The 22,515-nt window shown below is 43.4% G+C and overlaps 1 protein-coding gene across 3 annotated transcripts in view; it reads left to right on the top strand.

Annotated features, from left to right (window-relative positions):
• Window positions 1-15,370, top strand: part of CTNND2 (catenin delta 2) — a 948,689-nt gene extending 933,319 nt beyond the window's left edge. For 2 of the 3 annotated variants that reach the window (XM_054488746.2, XM_063664666.1), the window contains 2 exons: window positions 5,452-5,525; window positions 13,485-15,346. In XM_054488746.2, coding sequence (XP_054344721.1) covers window positions 5,452-5,525; window positions 13,485-13,745 — 335 coding nt within the window. In that variant the 3' untranslated portion in view covers window positions 13,746-15,346. Of the gene's footprint in view, window positions 1-5,451; window positions 5,526-13,484 lie in introns of all 3 variants that reach the window. The other variant, XM_054488747.1, reaches the window with a different exon arrangement.
• The last annotated feature ends 7,145 nt before the right edge of the window (window positions 15,371-22,515 follow it).

The raw sequence follows: 22,515 nt of genomic DNA, 5'->3' as shown, positions 1-22,515 counted from the left end.
AGTATACTCTGTACGTATTGTACACTCTGTATATGCCTCTGTTGAGGCACTCGCAGCCCCCTCCAAGCTCTCCATACCTCACCCTCTCCCTGGATGGTCCTCCTCCAAGAAGCAGGACGTGGGCTCTGGCTGTAGAGGGAGTTATACCTTAAAAGCAAAGCTGCCGGAGCCCTGAGGACCTTTCAACGGGGACCCCACACCCTCTTTACCACATGGGCATGGAGATGGGTCCCTGCTGAAAATAGGCTATGGGGAAGAGCCTTTAATAGAACAAGGCCGGGTTAGATCATTCATAAAGCTGGGGCGCAAAGGGCGCCATGCAGACACTGAGACCCTCTTAGGAGAGGAATCTGAAGAGCAGGAGGCAGTTCTCCAGTAGTATTTAGGTGTAGACTGGCAGGGAAGCAGAGTAGACAAATTGGATGATTTATTAAAATGCCTTCCAAACCAGGACAGCGAAGATAAATTTTTCTAATAGCAAATGCATTTACCCCAGCGGCAGTGTTTTCCGTGTTCACTCTGCTCAGCTGCATAAAGAAAAGTATAATAAACAGATGTTTCTTATCCCTGCCCCCAGGAGCACATTCTGCCTCCATGTGCAGACCCTACAAGGGAACACCTCAGCACTGCTCCTGAGATGTTTCCTGAATGGGAGAACTTAACTCATTACATGGACTCTAGGTTGTTATTCACATTCACTGTTTCTCCCCTTACATGTTGCCACGTAGATGAACAGGAACAAAGAAAACTGTGAATCTGAATTCTGAGTCCCTGGAGTCTAGACATTTGGCAGAGGATCCCATTTGTACTGATCATGCTGAGCTAGTCATGACACCAAATTCAACTGACCCGTTCAATGTGCAGTTATCGTTGCCCTGGGTAGCCGTATCACCAGCTGTCTGGGATGATACACTGAGATTAAAGAATAGTTGTGAGATCGACTGCATTATTATTAAGTTTCGCATTTCTCTTTAACTCTCTTGCCCAAGAGAATCATTCAAAAGGCCTTCAGGTGTGGGTGTGCATGTTTATGTCAAAACAGTTCCAATGGCACATAATTGTGCCCTGGACTCAAAATAAAACATAAAATTTACTATGTTTCTGATATTTAATCTTCTTAGAAAATGGCAGGGATCTTGACAATTTCAGTGTATGTAATTCTTCAAACTTATTTAGAGGCTTAAACAGCTTTGCTCTAACTTACTTAAAAATGCAATTCAGGAGTACACTCTCAATCATGTAGCAAGCCAGAAAGAACATTGAGATCTTTGTTGGATACTATGCGTATGTAGGGAAGTTCCGCTAAAGCCAATGAGTGCTGTGTAAACGCCGGTTGTTATTACCACAACAATGATGGTGATGGTGGTGGTGGTGAGGGTGATGGAGGTGACGGTGGGATAGCAGAAGTGAGGATAGTGGTGGTTTGCCACTTTCAATAATGGTATGAATAAGTCCCCAGCCAAGCCAGGTGGAAGCCAGTCTTTCACATATTGATGGGGAGATTGAGTTTCCAGCCCCCACCTTGCAGGATGTTAGCAAATGCCCATCATTCCAGGGTTTACTTGCAAAATCAGATTTCTTGTGGCCTCCACATGAAAAGCAATGCTTTTCCTCATTCAAGAACAAATCCATGGGACACTTGAAGTTCAGTGCATTGAAAGACAACCTGAAAAACTGCCATCTTCCTTGTTTCATTCCCTGCCAAGAAAACATTCCCTCTGATATGAAAACAACAAGGGAAGCTTCACCCTCAAAATGCAGCCTATGAGGGCTGGAAGGGCAAACATCTCTTTGATGGAGCTGTCATCTCTTCTGCTGAGCTCTTAGAAGTTCAGATCCATCTAGGTGTTTATTCCAGGCTTCCCCCACCCTCCTTTTCTGGATTCATTTTCTAGCTTGGATGAAGCCTCATGAAATTCTTCTCTCCTAAGTGTTTCTCTGTCACTGGGGAGCCCTGAGAAATCCAGTCGGCTGTTCATTCAGGCATGCCGGCTTCCACAGCGAGTTCTTGCAGCCCTGCATGCCTGGGAACCTCACATGTTCAGTTCACCTCAAGAAAGGGCTGCATCATCCCAGCAGCTCCACTGCCCGACTTTTCAATTCACCTGGAGGTTTTTCCCTCCCATCTGAGCTTCCCACATATCCTTTCACCCAACGGTCTGTTTGTTTTTGTCAGTGTCTTTCTTATGCCTTTTATTTATTTATTTATTTATTTATTTTTGAGATGGAGTTTCGCTCTGTCGCCCAGGCTGGAGTGCAATGGTGCAATCTTAGCTCACTGTAATCTCCGCCTCCCGGGTTCAAGCAATTCTGCCTCAGCGTTTTGAGTAGCTGGGATTACACGTGCCTGCCACCAGGCCCGGCTAATTTTTAGATTTTTAGTAGAGACGGGGTTTCACCATGTTGGCCAGGCTGGTCTTGAACTCCTGGCATCAAGTGATCTTCCCGTCTCGGCCTCTCAAAATGCTGGGATTACAGGCATGAGTCACCACACCCAGCCTCTTATGCCTTTGAAAGTCTGTCTAAACTTCGATGTGTTGATTCAGTTGGAAATTGGGTATTTGGGGGCTGTTAGAAAAATAGAAAGGCATTCTTCTGTGAGTCCACTATTAGCTCAGTCACATGAGGGCAGAGCCTCTGTGAATTCCTCTGCCTCATGTGTCCGTAAAGGTAATTCAGTCTCAGCTATGGTTTCGTTTAAACAAGTGAGGGGAAAGAACTTCCATATTAACATCCTAGGCTCAGAAGCCACAAACTCTGCCTCATGCTTTTAAGATTCCTCTGATGAGAGCGTGTCGGTGTCTGTTTATGATTTCACAACAGGGAGGGAGGCCAAGACTACAATAGTGCAAATGTTCTAAAAAATATATGCATTTAATTCTGAGCAACAGAAAAAACAAAATTTCACCTTATCCCTGAAGTGACATTTTGTATCAGCAAATTATGGCTCTGAAGGCAGATTTATCTAAGGTTTACTCATTTATTCATTCAGCAAATGGGGCACTTACTCTATGGGTGTCCACTGAGGCCAGGCACTGTGCCAGGCTCTGAGGATACATACAGAGGTAGCAGCAGGACAGACTGTTTCTGTCTCACGGGCCTTCTGCTCTGGAAGAGGAAGGCAGACAGTACATAAGGTAAACAGTAGAACAGGTTCCCAGCAAGATGATACTGCACTGTGTTTAGTAGGAAGAAGAAACTGATCAGGGTAATGAGATGGGGGTGCAGGCGGAAGGGGTTACTTCACTTTACGTGGGAGGAGGAGACATTTAAAGTCTGAGGGAAGCGAGTTCCAGGGAGAAAGATCAGCAAGGACAACCTCACCGAAGCTAAACAAGTTTGGCCCGCTCTGAGGAAGGAGGGTCGGCAAAGCTGGGGCTCCTTTAACAGGAGGAGAGGAGGGAGAAATGTGTTGGGATTTTAGGCAGGAAACAAACCTTGCAGGGCCTCATGGCCATAGTGGAGAGCCGTCTCATGGTGAAGGGCATTGGAGCATTACAAGCAGAGAAGGAGACAGAACCCAACTTGTGTTACAAAGACAGCATTCTGACTGTTGGTAACAGGATGGATGGAGGAATCGGGCTGGGCAGAGTGGAAGTTGGGCCATCAAGGAGGATTTGGTAGCAATGGTCCAGAGAGAGATGGTGGTTTGCACCATAATACGGAGACAGGAGTGACATGCATTCAACCACAGAGGATAACAGAATGGTCTTTAAAATGGAAAAATGGACTCTCGGCCCTCACTTTCTAAGCTGAATACTCCAGGAGGAATTTTATTACACAGCTGTAATGAACTCTTAGGTAAAAAATCACAGGTGGAGTGAACTTAGACCTTGAGAGGTTATACTGACCTTTCTCTTGTGGCGTATAGGTGGAGTGATCCTACTTCATTATCCCCTAAATACTGGACGCAAACAATAAGCCCTTCCTAGTTTTAGAGTGTTTTATACCCCACTGACACTAGACAGACAGCATTTTCCAAAGCTTTTTAAAAAAAAAAATTTATGAATACACAATAGTTGTACTTACTTATGGGGTCCATGTGATTTTTTGATACAAGTATACAGTGTATAATAATCAAATAAGGGTAATTGAGATACCATCACCTTAAACATTTATTATTTATGTTAGGAACATCCCAATTCCATTATTCTAGTTGTTCTGAAATATACAATAAATTACTCTGAATTATGGTTGCCCTATGGTGCTATGAAACACTAGATCTTTTCTCTTCTAACTGTATTTTTCTACCCATTAACCATCCTCTCTTATTCCTCTCTCCCAACTGCACTTCTCAGTCTCTGGTAACCATGATTCTACTGTCCATCTTCATGAGATCAATTTTTTTTAGCTTCCACATATTCCACGTATGCGTGAGAACATACGATATTTGTCTTTCTGTGCCTGGCTTGTTTCACTTAACATAAATAACCTCCACTTCCATCCAAGTTGCTGCAAGTGACAGGATTTCATTCTTTTTATGGCCAAACAGTACTCTATTGTGTATATATACCACATTTTCCTTAACCATTCATCTGTTGGTGGACACTTGGGTTGATTCCACATCTAGGTTATTGTGAACAGTGCTGCAATAAACATGGGAATGCAGGTATCTTTTGATATACTGATTTCCTTTCTTTTGTATATACACCCAGCAGTGGGATTGCTAGGTGATATGGTCATTCTACCAAAGATTTCTTGAACCATGACCCTTCAGCAGCTGTGAAAGGAGTGGTGGCCTGTGCCCTTCCTCTGAGTGGGTGGCTTGAGCTTCAAGGGTTTCCCATAAGGAAGTGGGCTAATAGGCCCCCTCTCTGGGCCTCCAGAAGCTGCTGGCAACTAGAGGAGACCTTCGTCTCTTTCGTCTAGACCACAGGCAAGCCAGACAACAGAGCGGGATCCTCCGTCTGCATCTAGTTTGATTCCAAAGCCGCAGGTTTCCAGATACGTGGGGGACATGCAGGCGATGCCCCCTGCCCGTCCTTTGGGTCTGTAAGAAATGAACTGTCTGAAAGATGATCAAGCACTTCTGTGAGCTCAAATTAGAAATTTTATTCTTGTCACTCTCTGGCTAAAAGCTAAGCTGCTGATACAGACTCCTGCATGCTTCAGTGCAGGTGACAAGCCTTTATTACCTGCCAGTTTTCACCAGAAAAGAAGGCCATAAAACTTACAAAATGACCATCTGTTTGCAGCATCTGCCCTGACCCTGTCTGCGATGTGAACATTATTGCAAGCGGCTGACATGCTATGGGGATTTTCTAGAATAACTGTTCTCTTTTTTAATATCTGTATGTAAAATGAAGTGTTCAGGGCCAAAGAATGTCTTCGACTTGGAATGGTCCCCAAGAAAACAAGCTTTGTTAGGGCAAGAACTTGCTTCAATAACCACTATTCCTCATTTGTAATGTTGTTTTCTTTGCTAAACTTTTGTTTTCCTTTTGCTTTTAGCTCAAAACACTGGAATTTCAACTTTGTATAGGAATTCATATGGTGCGCCCGCTGAAGACATCAAACACAACCAGGTAAAGTAAATGCAACACGTTTGTATTTCTTTTTCAGTGTGACTCATGTGAAGCAACCTAGAATTTTAAACATAAATTTTCATCCAACATACATACAGAACTGAAAGAGAGGGCAACGTCCCCTGAGGCTCTCTCCTGTTGCAGCACGTGTGTGTGTTTGTGTGTGTGTGTGTGGTGGACTTGGCAGAACAGCCTCAAATTTGCAAATGGCCTTTGAACCTCGTGCTTGATCTGATGCAGAAAGCAAGTATTCTGCTATGGTGCAAAACTAAAAGAAACACCCAAATAGACACGTGTAAGATGTTGTTACTAAATAGGAATTGTCTAATTACTGGACAGAGATCGAGTAGCTACTGTAACCCTGCAAATGCATTAGGAAGGGAGCATTCATTATACATGATCACTACCAATAAAGGAGACACAGCAAGTTCAATAGAGAACTTGAAAAAGACAGAATACATAAATAAGTTCTATTAAGTTCTATTATTGTGCAATACATGAAATGCATTATAGTGTCTTGCTACTCAAAGTCTAGTTGGGGAACCAGCAGCATCAATGTTACCCAGAATCTTGTTAGAAATACAGGAGAGATTCTTCTCTGGCTCCTAACCCTAACCCGTCCAAGATTTTCTGCAGCACAGTTGCATTCTAATTAGATGCCCTTGTGTGCACATTCAGGTTTGAGGAGCACTGAACAGTAGATTCTTTTTATTATTATTATTATTTTATTTTTATTATTATACTTTAAATTCTGGGGTACATGTGCAGAACGTGCAGTTTTGTTACGTAGGTATACACGTGCCATGGTGGTTTGCTGCACCCATCAACCCAACATCCAAATTATTCTTCTAATGTTATCCCTCCCTAGCCCCCTACCCCCAGCAGGCCCCGATGTGTGATGTTCCCCTATGTCCATGTGTTCTCATTGTTCAACTCCCACTTATGAGTGAGAACATGCAGTGTTTGGTTTTCTGTTCTTGTGATAGTTTCCTGAGAATCGTGGTTTCCAGCTTCATCCATGTCCCTGCAAAGGACATGACCTCACCCTTTTTTATGGCTGCATAGTATTCCATGGTATATATGTGCCACATTTTCTTTATCCAGTCTATCATTGATGGACATTTGGGTTGGTTCCAAGTGCTTGCTATTGTGAATAGTGCCACAATAAACATACGTGTACATGTGTCTTTATAGTAGAATGATTTATAACCCTTTGGGTATATACCCAGTAATGGGATGGCTGGGTCAAATGGTATTTCTGGTTCTAGATCCTTGAGGAATCGCCACACTGTCTTCCACAATGGTTGAACTAATTTACACTCCCACCAACAGTGTAAAAGCGTTCCTATTTCTCCACATCCTCTCCAGCATCTCTTGTTTCCTGACTTTTTAATGATCGCCATTCTAACTGGTGTGAGATGGTATCTCATTGTGGTTTTGATTTGCATTTCTCTGATGGCCAGTGATGAAGAGCATTTTTTCATATGTCTGTTGGCTGCATAAAAGTCTTCTTTTGAGAAGTGTCTGTTCATATCCTTTGCTCATTTTTTATGATGGGTTTTTTTTTCTTGTAAATTTGTTTAAGTTCTTTGTAGATTCTGGATATTAGCCCTTCGTCAGATGGATAGATTGCAAAAATTTTCTCCCATTCTATAGGTTGCCTGTTCACTCTGATGATAGTTTGTTTTGCTGTGCAGGAGCTCTTTAGTTTAATTAGATCCCATTTGTCAATTTTGACTTTTGTTGCCTTTGCTTTTGGAGTTTTAGACATGAAGTCTTTGCCCATGCCTACATCCTGAATGGTATTGCCCAGGTTTTCTTCTACGATTTCTATGGTCCTAGGTCGTATGTTTAAGTCTCTGATACATCTTGAGTTGACTTTTGTATAGGGTGTAAGGAAGGGGTCCAGTTTCAGTTTTCTGCATATGGCTAGCTAGTTTTCCCAACAACATTTATTAAATAGGGAATCTTTTCCCCATTGCTTGTTTGTGTCAGGTTTGTTAAAGATCAGATGATTGTAGATGTGTGGTGTTATTTCTAAGGCCTCTGTTCTATGCCTTTAGTCTATATATCTGAACAGTAGATTCTTAAGGAACCAATCTGAGAGAGAGAGAGTATGTGTGTGTGTTACTCAGCAAACATTTATTGAAGGCTCATTTTCTCTGGCTCTGCAGGAACTATAAAAGCCGAAAGACACAGTCGTTCCCCCTTGTTGATCAGAAGCTTCATACATCTCTCCTTCCCATGGTGGGCATCAGCCCACTCCGTGTGCAGCACTCTGGAAAACATATGGTGTTGTCTGTAACCCCCTGGTGAATGGCTTGGCCCCCATGGCCTATTTGATGTGTTGCTAACATCTAATCAGCCTCCCCTCAGTTCTAGTATTTGCTAAAAGCAAAGAAGCCAGTGACTAAATAAATAGGGTCATGAGCTGTAGACACCAGGTCACCAGGGAGGCCCCAACTATTCACTTGCCAACCTGCCTCCATAAAGGCAAAGAGAAACAAAATGTATTAGAAATGCCAACTTCATTTTTGGAAATCAGCCATGCTTCTTGCAGCAAATATTATGAAATTCTGGATGTACAGTAAGCAGATTATTGCCAATTATTACAGATTCTTGTCAGGTTGTAATAGGACCATGATTTTGCCTCCAAGAGTGTAAGATTCATCTTGAGTTCCCTCAGGTAGAGGGAAGCTCCTCATCGGAACCAGCTCCCTCTGCACCAGCCTTCCTCTCCCGGGAGTTAGCATTGAAGAAACGCCCTGACATGGCCAGGGGTCTTTGGCATCTCACAGAGTGGCTGCAGTAGGTTCCAAAAGAAAGACTGCTTGCCATCTAGATTTAGAGGACAGTCTATAATGGCTCTAAAGGGCACATTCTTTTTACCTAAGCAGATCCCAAGCATTTAAGCAAATGAGAATTAATGTGCTAAGATGGCATCCTTGCCACGAGTGTGAACACCACCTAGCTATAGCCTTTCTCCCAGAGGTCCCCAGAATGTGCTTGACTCAGTCTCAGAGTGAAACACCAAGGCCACTGGGCCTCAGGCAAATGTTGCTAAAATCCACCCTGGATGGAGAACAAGCTCCGCACCTCTCGTCAGGACCGAGGCATTGCAGGCAAGCCCCCGGCAGAGCTGAGTCCTGTCTTCATAGCTCAGGACTACCATCATTCCCTGTAAGGGACCAGCCAAGGGAAGTGGATAATTGGATCATTGTCTCTTAGCCTAACATCCATTTTTAAATGTCCACCAAAGAGAGGGTTCCCCCTCTCCCCAAAAAGTATTTCCAAGGAGATCATAATGACACTCCAATGAACTTGGAGAGGAAGGAAAGAAAGCATTTTACTTATTTTAGACTATGTTATAGGAATAAACCTTGTCTTTACTTGCAGTTTTCTCTCTTGGGGACTCAATAAAGTGCAACCATCCTAACCCTTCAAAAGACACGTTTTCACTCTCTTCCAGTTGGGAGTCCTAGAGAGGACTCATAAACAGTATCCCTGACTTGGATTCTCTGGCCATAGAGGTGTAACCAACCATTCTAGGTGGAATGCTATCATGTCGGGAGCTTCCCTGGGCCAAAAGTTACCCCAGAACTTCCCGCCTGGAACAGTTTCACCAGGAGGGATGCTCCAGGGTTTGGTCAGTTTCAGCATCAAAGCTTGTCCTCTGCTGAGCGCTCCTGTCTGCTAGGTTGCTCAGTCACCAGCCAGGTCTCACAGGCTTCACACTGGATAGTGACTGAGCTTATGGGGAAGCAATTCATGGAGGGAAATCAGTTTCAAGTGGATCTCCAAGATAAGGCAAAAGACAGAGCTGAGAAAGAGACGCCTGCACCAGACACATGGCCACACGTGGGTGCTGCTCCTGTGACCTGGGACCCAGGCACATTTTCAGTGAACTCTGAGCTTAAAGCCTCCTAGAAGAAACAATCAGTAGTATAAAACACAGTTTGTGATCTTTGGTTTGAATGTCTGAGGTCAACGGGTTACAGACATCACTTTAAGACTTAACTGACTGGTCGCAGTGGCTAATGCCTATAATCCTAGCATTTTGGGAGGCCGAGGCAGGCAGATCACTTGAGCTCAGTAGTTCAAGACCAGCTTGGGCAACATAGCAAAACCATGTGTCTACAAAAAATACAAAAATTAGCTGGGCATGGTGGTGTGTGCCTGTAGTTCCAGCTAGCTGGGATGCTGAGGCAGGAGGATGGCTTGAACCTGGAAGGTGGAGGCTACAGTGAGCCATGATTGCACTACTGCACTCCAGCCTGAGTGACAAAGCGAGACCCTGTCTCAAAAAAAAAAAAAAAAAAAAAAAAAAGACTTAACTATGCATACTTTCCAAACATCCTTTTGAGCTTCTACCAGTCCACCCCATACTTACAAAGAGAAATATCATGTTGAATGGTATCTATCTAGCTGACAACAGGATTTTTTTTCAGGAACTAGAAACAAAGAGCTTTGCTGTTTTGATGACCAATATTTAAATGATAACAAAACTGGAATCTTGAGTTCCTTCCTGGTGTCCTTAGTTCCACTGTCACATGAGCAGGCCAGTTGTAATTGTCCGCAGAAATGAGGAAGATGAGATCCCAGGAGGATACGTGTTTCCTTCAGTCCCCCAGTCAGGAAGAGGCAAATACTCATCCTGGTTCTTCTGTCTTCCTGTCCCATTTTTTTTACCTCTGTGCCAATGGTTCTCAAATTGAGCCGGAATTCCCCAAAGGGCTGTTAAAGCACAGATTGCTGGGGCCCATCGCCAGAGGCCCTGATTCAGTAGGTCTGGAGTGGGACCCAGTAATCTGCATTTCTAACAAGTTCCCAGGTGATGCTGATGCTGCTGGTCTTGGGATCATGCTTTGAAGACCACTGATACTTAATATCTGGCCTCCTTCATTTTCTGTGAACGCTCTGGGTCTTTCTGTGAACACTCTGAGACATGGAAAAGTTGGAAGATCTATACTGGGCTACTATTTCCGTTGTGTTCAAAATAAATCCAGTTTCCTGGCAAATTCATTAAGGAATAAACCCAAAGAAGTCTTTTGTCATTACGCTAACAGAGTTGGAAGGTGTCATGACACTATCCTTCGTAATTTAGAGTGAACATTCTACTGTTGAGGAAAACATTCAGCAAAGATGACTTGGTAGAAACAGAAGCCATGGAACAGAGCGCAGAGAGCTTGGGCATACTGACCCTGGAGTGAGCTGCTGGTCACCACCCCTTTCCAAAACAAGATGCAGCGTTAAGGCAAAGAAGGCAAAAGCTTCAGGCTTGCGTGTTCCTGGGCTTCTCTAGACCATAACAGACACCCAGATTCAGAAATCCCCACTGCTTTACTGGGGCATCATTCTACTTCCCTCATCCAAATCTGGCTGATGCAAACTGTGCAATTTTTAATGCATTTATTTTTAGATGTGGGGAGGGCTTTGGGAGGGATCATTTCATCAGCCAGATTTTCAACTGTCAGAATTCCCTTAAAGTTTAAAATGCAGCCAATATTCCTCCACCGCGGATGTGTTTCACCAGCAAACGTCCATACCACAAGACCAGCGAGCAAATTCTGTCTCTTCGGGTGCAGCAGTGTCACGTGCCACCTGTGACAGTTCATTTGTACACATCTTGGGACTGGGGCACCAAACCTCAGAAGTGATTGGTGTGGGACTTTATGAACAGTACAGATGAATAGAAGAAGTTAATTCTCTGGGGTGAGAGGCTCAAAAAACTGATACCCAGCTCCAAAATGTTCACCAACCAGAGAGAACATGACAACAGTCAAAGCAATTTGAATGATGTTGTGCAAAAGAACAAAAAAAATGAAAGCAGAAGCCACTTTGGAGGAGAGCCATAACCCTTGTGAGTGATTCTCCCTGAAGACATCCCTGTCCCCTGCACTGCCTCCCCTGGCCCCCGAAATAAGCCTAAGAAAACACACTGCTTCTTGGTCTCCTTTGTCCACCGACTTTCTTTCTTATCTTAGGGCCCGGAGTCAGCTCCTTGAGGCCTGTCCTCCAAGGTTTGGCCACCTTGGATCTGATGGGACTGGGCTAGGTTGGTAGAACACCTGGGTTTTAGAGTCAGCCAGCCGTATGTTCTGGTGCCAGTTCACAACACCACTAGCTATGACGTTTCGGAGAAGTTTCTTAACTTCTCTGTGCTTCAGTTTTCTCATCTATAAGGTGGGAGTTTGCTTGAGGGATGGATGGATGGATGGATTGGTGGGTGGATAGGAAGACAGACAGATGATAGATTATAGATATTGATGTAGACAGACACAAACACACATAAATATTTATGACTACTAGAGTATTAAAGAATTTGCTAAATGTTGAATAGGGTGCCCTGCTGAACTATAAACACAGCAAATCTAGCCCCCTCCTTGTGTAATTTTTCCAAACTTCTAGATTCTGAGCCTTTGCATGTCTTGCACTTGGAAAGCAGCCCTGTGTTGGAGTGGAGTTCAGCAGCGCACAAACAGAGCTCTTCCAAGAATAGCAAAGGGCACCCCAACCTGGCAACGCAGTCCAGTAGACCTGGACTTAGCAGTATTTAATTGCAGATGTTGCACATTCATTCCAAATGTTCTTCTCATCCTTTGTTAGCTCTCAGGCTAACAAAGGTTTATCCTTTATGGACTTTTGAACTTTCGTAGGTAGGCAGAAACCTCATTCATTCAGCCACCACTAACTAGACACGTGGGACATCCTAGACAGCTGCTGTGATGAAGTTCACCACTTCTTTGAAGATCAGGTCGATTACTAGTACAAATCAATAACATATATAAGAGGGAGTTTCACTTACTTGAGAGAAGAATTATGTGTAAGCCGTTAAAAGCATTCATTTACACACAACATGCTAATTACAAATCATTATCTATTAACTAAGACCAATTTCTAGAGGACGTTTCCGTGCTGAACTTTAGTTAAATTAATAGGGAGTCACTGAGTCCGCCCAAAAGTGATCAAATGGTATTTTTTTAAGAGTGTTTAAGAATTCACACCAGACCTCCTCCCCAATTACTGCACATTAGCAGAGCTTTGTACATCCCGATATGCACTTGCTGTAGGGTTACCCTCACCCTACACCTTGGGAGGTTCTGCTCATTTCAGGGGCAGGTGCTTGAAAAGGGACCCCAGGGACTAGAACAGATACTAATGCACCAATGTTTATTGCAACATTATTTACAGCAGCTAAAAAGTAAAAATAACCCAAGTGTGCATCAACGGATGAATGGATAAATAAAATGTGGTCTCTGCATACCATGGACTATTTTATTCTTATATGGATAAAATCATGGGGTGCAAGTGCAGTTTTGCTACATTGAGGTAAAGTCATGGCCTTCAGTGCGTTCATCAGTGGAGCAATGCACATCATACAGTGGAATATTATTCAGCCACAAAAGCGGATCAAGGTCTGCCATATGCAACACCATGGATGGACCATGCAAACTTTATGCTAAGTGAAAGAAGCCAGTCACACAAGGACAAACACTCTCTGCAGTGCCTATATTAGGCAGATTTCTAGAGACAGAAAGTAGAATGGTGCTTGCCATGGGCTGAGAGAGAGGGGATGAGGAATTACATTTAATGGGCACAGAATTTCTGTTTGGGATGATTTAAAAAGTGGTGGAAACGGATGATGGTGATGGTTGCACAATGTGAATGTTCTTAATGCCACCTAATTAATCTTACACTTCAGCATTTCTTAAAGCAAGCAGTTTTATGTTATGTATATTTTGCCATGATAAAGATTATATAGAATGATAGCACGTGGACCTAGGATCCAATTTTCAAAAGGAAAGCCAATGACAGTTGGCAGTTTTGGAGAAGCAGGGCCGCAGTGGTGAATGCCTGGATCTACACAGCCTCTTCTTTGAAGGAGAGTTGGGTGCCGGGGCAAGAGGGAGGCTGAGTCAAGGGAAACCAAGTAACCCAGTGTGGCTCTTTCCCGTTCAGGTTTCAGCACAGCCAGTCCCACAGGAGCCCAGCAGAAAAGATTATGAGACCTACCAGCCATTTCAGAATTCCACGAGAAATTACGACGAGTCCTTCTTCGAGGACCAGGTCCACCATCGCCCTCCCGCCAGCGAGTACACCATGCACCTGGGTCTCAAGTCCACCGGCAACTACGTTGACTTCTACTCAGCTGCCCGTCCCTACAGTGAACTGAACTATGAAACGAGCCACTACCCGGCCTCCCCCGACTCCTGGGTGTGAGGAGCGGGGCACAGGCGCTCCGGGAACAGTGCATGTGCATGCATACCACAAGACATTTCTTTCTGTTTTATTTTTTTCTCCTGCAAATTTAGTTTGTTAAAGCCTGTTCCATAGGAAGGCTGTGATAACCAGTAAGGAAATATTAAGAGCTATTTTAGAAAGCTAAATGAATCGCAGTTAACTTGGAAATCAGTAGAAAGCTAAAGTGATCCTAAATATGACAGTGGGCAGCACCTTTCTAGCGTGAGCTGTAGAGTAACGAGAAGTGCTTTATACTGAACGTGGCTGATGGGAGGAGAGACGAGGCATTCGGGCCGGTGGGGCGTGAGGGTTATAGTTAAGCACAAGACACAGAATAGTTTACACACTGTATGGGGGACGGCTTCTCACGCTTTGTTTACTCTCTTCATCCGTTGTGACTCTAGGCTTCAGGTTGCATTGGGGTTCCTCTGTACAGCAAGATGTTTCTTGCCTTTTGTTAATGCATTGTTGTAAAGTATTTGATGTACATTACAGATTAAAGAAGAAAAGCGCGTTGTGTATATTACACCAATGCCGCCGTGTTTCCTCATCTATGGTTCTAAATATTGCTTCAATTTCAAACTTTTGAAAGATGTATGGATTTCCAGTTTTTCTTTTCTTTACTTTCTCCCAGTATGTTTTAACAAAAAAAAAAAAAAAGCAGGAAAAAAGGAATATTTAGCAGTATTGTTCGTTCTGATATGTGAATTTGTTTGTGACAACTAAACAAGGCATTCAGCAGTTTCTGACAATTAACATACATCGTTCCACACTCCTTGTCAACAAAGTGCTTTTTCACTGCCTAAAATTTTAGATGTAGATATTTGAAATAGATTTTTTCATTTATACCAGTTTTCTTTATGATGATACAGTGTTAAAAGAAAATAAATTACAATTGATCTGTCATCCATATTTGCTAAGAATGTCTATTTCCAAGGACCTATATCTTACAAAATACACATTCTTGCTTGTGTGTCTGTGTGTGTGTGGGTGTTATGTATGTCCACGTACTAGAAAAGTGACCTGTGTGAGATTTTGTTTTGACAGAAGCTATTTCATTTGCTGTTCATCTTTTACAAACTTTATTTTTGGTTTTTTAGTATAAATGTACATCAGTTTGTTCCTTTTGTACTGTAGCTATTCTTCTGACCATCTAGTGACTCAGGATATTAGGCCAGTTGAAGTGGAGTTATAGGATTTTCACACATTCACGCATACTTGGATATCAACCCTCTCTACAGGTCCGTTTCCTTACACATTTTATCCCCTCAGAACACGATAAACCATGGCCAATTCAATTTCACTTTGGGGCCAATTACTTGAAGTATCCACAAAAAATGTAAACTGCTCGCCTTATTCCCCCAAACTTTTTGTTCATGTGGCAGGGAGCAGTACACAACTATGGAATCGATTATTAAAACTGAACTTGAAGCTAACTTTAGAATAGTGGTTAACAGAGCTAAGAAATAAGGCTAACCATTGAGAAGAACATGGGCCGTGGGTAAACTAGCTTTGCTCTTTAGATGTGAGTGACGGAGGCCAGTAGGTGCCTAGTAAATGTTAACTGTTCTTGGAAAAAATAAAAACATAAGTAACAAAAGAAATTGGCTGCCATCGTCCTTTAAAACTGGCTTCCCTTCACTCTACATAGTTTAATTCAGCTCCAAGTCTCAAGTAAATGGTTCTTTCTCCAAATTTAACAACAGTCAAACGATACTCGATTCACTCATAGTTTTGGAAATGAAAAGTTAACTTTCAGAATAGAGCAGTAGAGAGAATTATGTACTAGTTGGACATACAGGACTCCACATTTCTGGATTCCCTCACAGGAATGCTTCAGCCCCTCTAGAGAGAGAGAAACATGGCACACTGAAGACAGGGTTTCCACTTAATCTGTATCATACAATGCAACAGTAAAGAGAATGTGATATGGACATGACTTCCCTATAACGTAAGGTCTGGCTTAACCTTTCCAGAAGGAAGCAATAGGACTCATTCTCTGGTTGGAGTTGTGCTGCAGAATTAATGTGCTATGGAATTCCTCCTCCTAGTAGAAACTGTATATTTTCTTTATGATTTTTGAGTCTCAATGCATGCCCTACATTTGCGACTCATGAAGACCAAGGATGTCTTTGCATACCATAATTCTTTGAGAGCACATTGTGCCAGGCTGTGATTAGCTGACTCAGCTAGGAGCCTCCAGCATCAGAAGGAGAGATAGTGGGAAAAATTTAAAAGTGTTTGTAATTATTCAAGCCAATCCATTTTTCTTTTTTAGGCACATATACAAATAGATTAAGGATAGATGTAGACAGAAAGAGAGAGAGATGACAAATAGATAATAGATAGCTATAGATGATAGATGATAGATGGTGGATGGATAGGTAGATGGAGGTAGATAAGTCGATAGATGGGGTCTTACTTGAACTATGAAATAGCCTAAAGCCCCCACAGGTTCCCTTGGCAAAGAAGGTTGGTCAGCCAGTGATTTATTTTTTGTAACATGGGATGTATTGGATAAAAGCCCCAAGTGACAAGAAACCTTTGTTTTGGCTTTGATTGTCCTGAAAGTAAGTAAGGCCCCCGCCCACAAGTGGCTGTGTCTTGCATCTACAAGAGCCTCCAGACCCTGAATTTTCCTACAGAAATGGGAATGGTGTTTTTCAGAGGAAAGAGGGGAAGCGAGGAAATTTCTTTTTCTGTTCAGTCCCTATGGTAGACCATAAAAACCCAATGCACTTAGTAGGATGTACAATACAGACCACCTTTTTTTTTGTTCTTGAGGGTGTTGGTCACCAGGGATTGATTAAGGAACAGTCCCTATACCATTATGGATAATAATAGCATTTTAAAATAAGATCTTTTTATTATCACACATTAATGTTATGATCCTCATTAAGAGTTGTGCATTAGACAATAAAATATCAGGTTTAGAAGAATCAGGGTGACATAAGATGTCACATTGTATTTGGAGCTAACCTAGGTGAAGGTTAACCAATGATGACCCATTTCATATTAATGAGACTCGTGCATTATGGAAAGCTGCTGTTTAAAAAAGCAGTGTTTAAACTCAGTAGAAAAAAACAAACAAAAAACCTCAGTGTATTTGGTATGTCTTGTTTCTCTTCAGCTCCTTTTTAATGTCTGATACTGTCCCCTTCGTCTCTGAGAACCGTGCCCCCGAGAAGTGAGGTCTGACTGTCTGAAGACACAGTATTCTCACTCACACGGCAACAGGGAAATGAACATGGCTCTTCTCTGACAAAATGCTGTTTACAAAAGTATTCATCCAGGCTGTTGGGGTCTCTTACCTACCAAATAGAACACTCCAGGCGCCTCAGCTCACCTCCACCTCAGACGGCAGGAGAAGAAAGGCTGTGGCCAGTCGGTTCACAGAAACCTGACCTTTATCTCAAGACCAAAGGAACCTTTGTGTGACAAAGAGAGAAAAAATAAGCCAGCAATCAGGGGAGCCCAGGGAGTGCTTCAGAGATCTGCACATCACAGGCCGGAGGCTGCTGACATGCCGGAGACTGCCGACATGTTGCAGGATTTTCCACAGCAACGTTTCCTGTAAGGCCCCATGGCTCCACTCCCCACCTGACATTTCATTTCTACACTGTGGTCGAAATGAGATTATAATAGACACTCATGCCGGGCAACCATCTCATCAAGACCAAACTGACCTTCCTATCAGCAGCCTTGTATCCCTGGGTCTCTCTAAAATCCCCAAATCTCCAAAACCAAAAAAAACACTTTGTAATGCACTTGGTAGCAAAACCTGACCTGAACAAACTCCAAGCTATGAATGGTCTTTGTTTCTGCGACCTCATGAGACCCCTCCGATATTTCTCACACACGGTGCATTTGACTACCAGGTCCTGCCCAGACTCTGCTGAGCTTGTTATGGAGTTTGTAGTGCACACCCAAATTACCTTGTAAAAGCGGAAAATTTCTTAGTTTGGTTTGCCCCAAGGGATTCACACAGATGAGCTTGTACCCAAGTGCTTAATAAGAGAACTGGACTTATGAGTTATCAAAGCCTGGTTCGGCTCTCAGAACCAGTTCCCTTCCTGTGGTGCATTTCAGATCAGAATCTACATTAAAGTGTGCTGGTCTCCATCCTGCAGAGAGGTCCCTGTGGGCAAGAGAGCCTCGTGCACACCACCTCATCGCAAGGCAGCATATTGCTTTGTAACCTGTAGATACATAGGAATGAGACTTCTGGGTGTCCTTGACAGTGCTTGGCTGTACAAAGCAAAGAGACCAAGACCTCCAGTTGCTTGCAAACAACAACTAGAATACACCCAAGCAGGGGACCCATTAATGTTTTTTCCAGACAGAAGCTTTCTAATACAGCCCCTGTTGCAATACCCAGTTCCGAACTAGCAAAGCAGGCACTTGACCCTCTGTTCTTCATCAGTTCCATCATAAGTAACTTGTCTGCCCCTAAAGCTCATCAGCCACAAAGGATAAAGAAATAAGACCCACCCCCAACTCCCTAAGCACACTAGGTAATAACGAAAGTGGAGTTTTAAGTCAAGTTTGGGCCTGTAAGACAATGGAATTCTCCACATAAACTTCAACAATAACCACATAAAAATCACACATTTTTAAACTTTACAATATTTGGTTGCTCAGTTTCTCAATAAAATGAAGACATTATGAAGCACCTGGTTCTCCGTACGGGAACTTGCATGCATGACAAAGACATAACCCCAGGGTGGTGCAGACAACAATCTCAGAGAAAATACAAGATACACATATGCTTTATCGCAGGGCTTCTCGGCCAATGCATTACTGACTTTTTGGGCTGAATAATTGTCTGGGGTGGTGTGAAATGCTTTCCTATGCATTCTAGGATATTTATCAACATCCTTGGCCTCTACCCACTTGATGCTTACAGCACCACCATCCGCAGCTGTGACAATCAAAACCATCTCCAGGTATAAGCAAATGTCCCCGGGGGCAAAATCGGCCCCAGTTGAGAACCACTACTCTAGTGCAATGCACGATACACTAACCACAACTGAGTTAAAGGAAAGGAAAAGATGCACTCCTAGCTGAGTGATCTGAGGAATACGAGACAGCAGAGATGGTGTTTGGCAAGAACGTAAGGAGTGGAGAGGCTTCCAATGAGCAATAATGAGGGTGCTTCAGGAAAAAGGAACAAGTGAAGGAGAAGATGGAGGAAGGACAAGGAATGAACAGAGAACAATTTGCAATACATTTCACTCCAAAATTAGGAATAGGAGGAGGATGGAGAGAGAGAGAAACCCACTAGGGACAAAGTTTGAGGCCCTTGAAAGCTCTATTGTGACAGGTGTGGTAGCGCATTCTTGTAGTACCAGCTACTGGGGAGGCTGAGGTGAGAGAATCGCTTGATTCCAGGAGGTGGAGACTAGCCTAAGCAACATAGTGAGATCCTGTCTCTAAATAAATAAATAAACAAACAGACAAAAAGAAGAAAGCCATATTGCAGAAACACTAAAAAAAAATTTTACAACATTGTTGCAAAGATTCTGGGGTGTGGGTGTGTGTGATAGTTGTAAAGGTAAGATCTAGATAAGTGAGTCTCAGACTTCAGCATCCATTAGAATCATCTGGAGTACATCACCTGGATGGCTTATTCAGCGAGTTTCTTATTGGGTAGGGCTGGAACTGGCCAAGAATTTGCATTTCCAACAAGTTTCCCAGAGATGTTAATGTTGCTTGTCTGGGGGCCATATGTTGAGAACCACTGGTTTAGGGAGAATCACTTCTGAGACTGTTGTAATAATTAACCTAGAACCTCGTTACTCAAAGTGTAGTCCAGGGATTAGCAGCATCAGCACTGGCTGGTAGCTCACTAGAAATGCGGAATATTGGGTCCCACACCAGAATCTGCATTATCAAAAGGTGATTTTTTGGAACATTAAAATTTGGACATTAAAGTTTTGGAACATTAAAGTATGATCCAAAACACACATAAGCATCTGAGCTAAAAGAATGACAGTCAAGAGAAATAAAACTAATGTGAAATATTGTAGAAATAAAATTAGTAGCCCTTGGCTACTGCTCAGTGAAGGATGGAGGTACCCAAAGATCCCTCTGAGGTGTGAGCCTAGGTAACCAGAAGTCCAGCACATATTATAACCACATAAAAATGTGTGATTTTTATGTGGTTATGGTTGAAGTTTATGTCAAGAATTCCATTGTCTTACTAAGGCCCGAACTTGACTTAAAACTCCACTTTCGTTATTACCTAGTGTGCTTAGGGAGTTGGGGGTGGGTCTTATTTCTTCTTTATCCTTCGTGGCTGATGAGGCTTTAGGTGCAGACAAGTTACTTATGATGGAACTGATGAAGAGATGGAAGGTCAAGTGGCTGCTTTGCTAGATGAGTTTCCACTCGTCCATGACAAGGAGGAAAAACTTTTCCAGCAAGGAAAATCCACTTGGTTTTGGACATGTTAAGTTGCCCATGCTGATGGTAATTACAGAGGGCGGTGGGATGTGCAAATGGTACTTTGAACTAGAGATGTGGAATTGGGTGTCTCTTTGAGGTTAAAAGCTGGAAGTGGGTGTGGACAGAGCATCCATGAAAAAGAAGATTTGGAGAAAAGAGAGTCCCGGGATGATGAGAACCCCTGGGGAAGCAGCGTGAAGCAGAAGAGGACTGAGGAGAAAGCCAGGTGGGGTGGAGGCGGGAAGAATGAGACCAGTGTACTTTATCCAAACCAGGGAAGGAGAGCATTTCACGTGCAGAGAGCAGCAAATGCCACTGGTGGGCACAGAGGATGACAAGGAGAAAGATGGCTGAAAACAAACCTTTGCACATTGCAACGTGCAGACTGTGCAGGACTTTCGGGAGTCGCTCCGGAAGCAGGTGAGGGTGAGTGAATGGGAGGTAGGAGGCCGAGGCAGTGAAAAGTTTGGGAATGGGCTAGCAACTGAGCTGAGACCCTGGGCTGGGACAATCACAGATGGAATGAAGAACTATTTTAGGACAGCAAAATAAACTTTTAAACCAAGGCGAAGGTAACTCATGCTTGTGCAAATGGTTTAGAAACAACCCCTTCTATTTGTATGGTATTGTATTGCCTTCGTTGTGTTTCAACATTTGCTCTCCTTGTCCTGCTCACTACTAGTATCCTCAGCCTTGCTTTCTTTTAGCAAAGGGGAAGAAGGGCCAGGCACAATGGCTCACGCCTGTAACCCCAGCACTTTGGGAGGCCAAGGCAGGCAGATCACCTGAGGTCGGGAGTTCGAGACCAGCCTGACCAACATGGAGAAACCCCATCGCTACTAAAAATACAAAATTAGCGGGGTGTGGTGGCACATGCCTGTAATCCCAGCTACTCGGGAGGCTGAGGCAGGAGAATCACTTGAAGCCAGGAGGCGGAGGTTGCGGTGAGCCAAGATTGTGCCATTGCACTCCAGCCTGGCAACAAGAGCAAAACTCTGTCTCAAAAATAAAAAAAAAAAGGTGGGGGGAGGGGGAGATGCTGTGATATCATGCAGCTGAATATAAAATTTTGCAGCTGGATATTCAACTGGGGCTTTCCTGCTCAAGAGATGATTACGAGTGTGCCAAGCAAAGGGGCCATAAAGAGGAAAAAGTCTAATTTAGTCTAATTCTCCAGGGTCCCCCTTTACTCAGCACCATGACATCCATACAGGGCAACATGGAATAAGTCTGATCCTTAGCTCAGTGAGTTTGGGTGTCTACTGCTGTTCACCATGCATCCGACACAACCAGTACCTGCCACATCAATTACTGTTGCCATTGATCTCTCTTCTAGACTTTCATCCCTTACTACCCCATTACAACCCCATCTGCTCCAGGCTACTTATCCTCATTTCTTGTATGACCAGTCTACCAGAAGCCTGGCCCTTGATGGATCCAACACTATCTTTTTGTTCAGCGAGTTCTCATCACAGCTTCCATTACTCGCTCGCTCAGCAGAGAAGCCAGGTGCCCATTTCCTAATGGCTGCAAGGATTCTTCATGTCTCATAATTGCAAGCAGACATCTGTGAGATAATTATATAGTGAAGTCATGGAGCAGGGGAAAGTGAACTGGCCTTTGTGGGAATTACACCCAAATCATTGGCCATGTTAAGACTGCATGTGCACACCTGAGCTAACCTGTCATCAATGGAAACACTATCCCAATTCTACTATCTGAATATATAGCCAATTCTTAATTATCAAAGACAGAGTTGAAAATCACACACATACACAATTTGAACTAGACTAATTCTGATTTTCTATTGCTCTGTAACAAACTGCTTCAAAAGTTGTGGTTTAAAAAAAGAAAAAGAGAGAGAGAAACACTTACTTTGTTGAAGAATTTGTAACCTGGATTGTACTCCATTGGGACAACTCAGCTGTGCTGCACTCAGAGTCAGCTGCGGAGGCACAGGGCTGAAAGCTGGAATCACTTAAAGGTTCAATCACTTAGCTGTCTGGCACTTGGGCTGGGAAGACTCAAGTAGCTGGTACAGGGACAGCTGTGGCTCCTCAGGCGTCCTCTGAGCTCTCTCCACCAGGTCTCTCCAGCAGGGATGCTTCAGGGCAGCCAAACTCCTTACTTCTTACACATTATCTCAAAGCTTCCAAAACCCATATCCCAAGGCAAAAAGCCAGGCACAAAAGTCGGGATGCATTCCGTCAGTCAATGCAGCTGCAAAATAATGCTCAGTTTCAGGGGATGGGGTGGAAACAGACTGTGTTTCTTGATGGAAGAGTGACAAGATTCTGGAAGA

The sequence above is a fragment of the Pongo pygmaeus genome, chromosome 4 (genome assembly GCF_028885625.2).
Source record: "Pongo pygmaeus isolate AG05252 chromosome 4, NHGRI_mPonPyg2-v2.0_pri, whole genome shotgun sequence".
NCBI classification, from domain to species: domain Eukaryota; kingdom Metazoa; phylum Chordata; class Mammalia; order Primates; family Hominidae; genus Pongo; species Pongo pygmaeus.
This window is presented reverse-complemented; position numbering and strand designations above follow the sequence as displayed.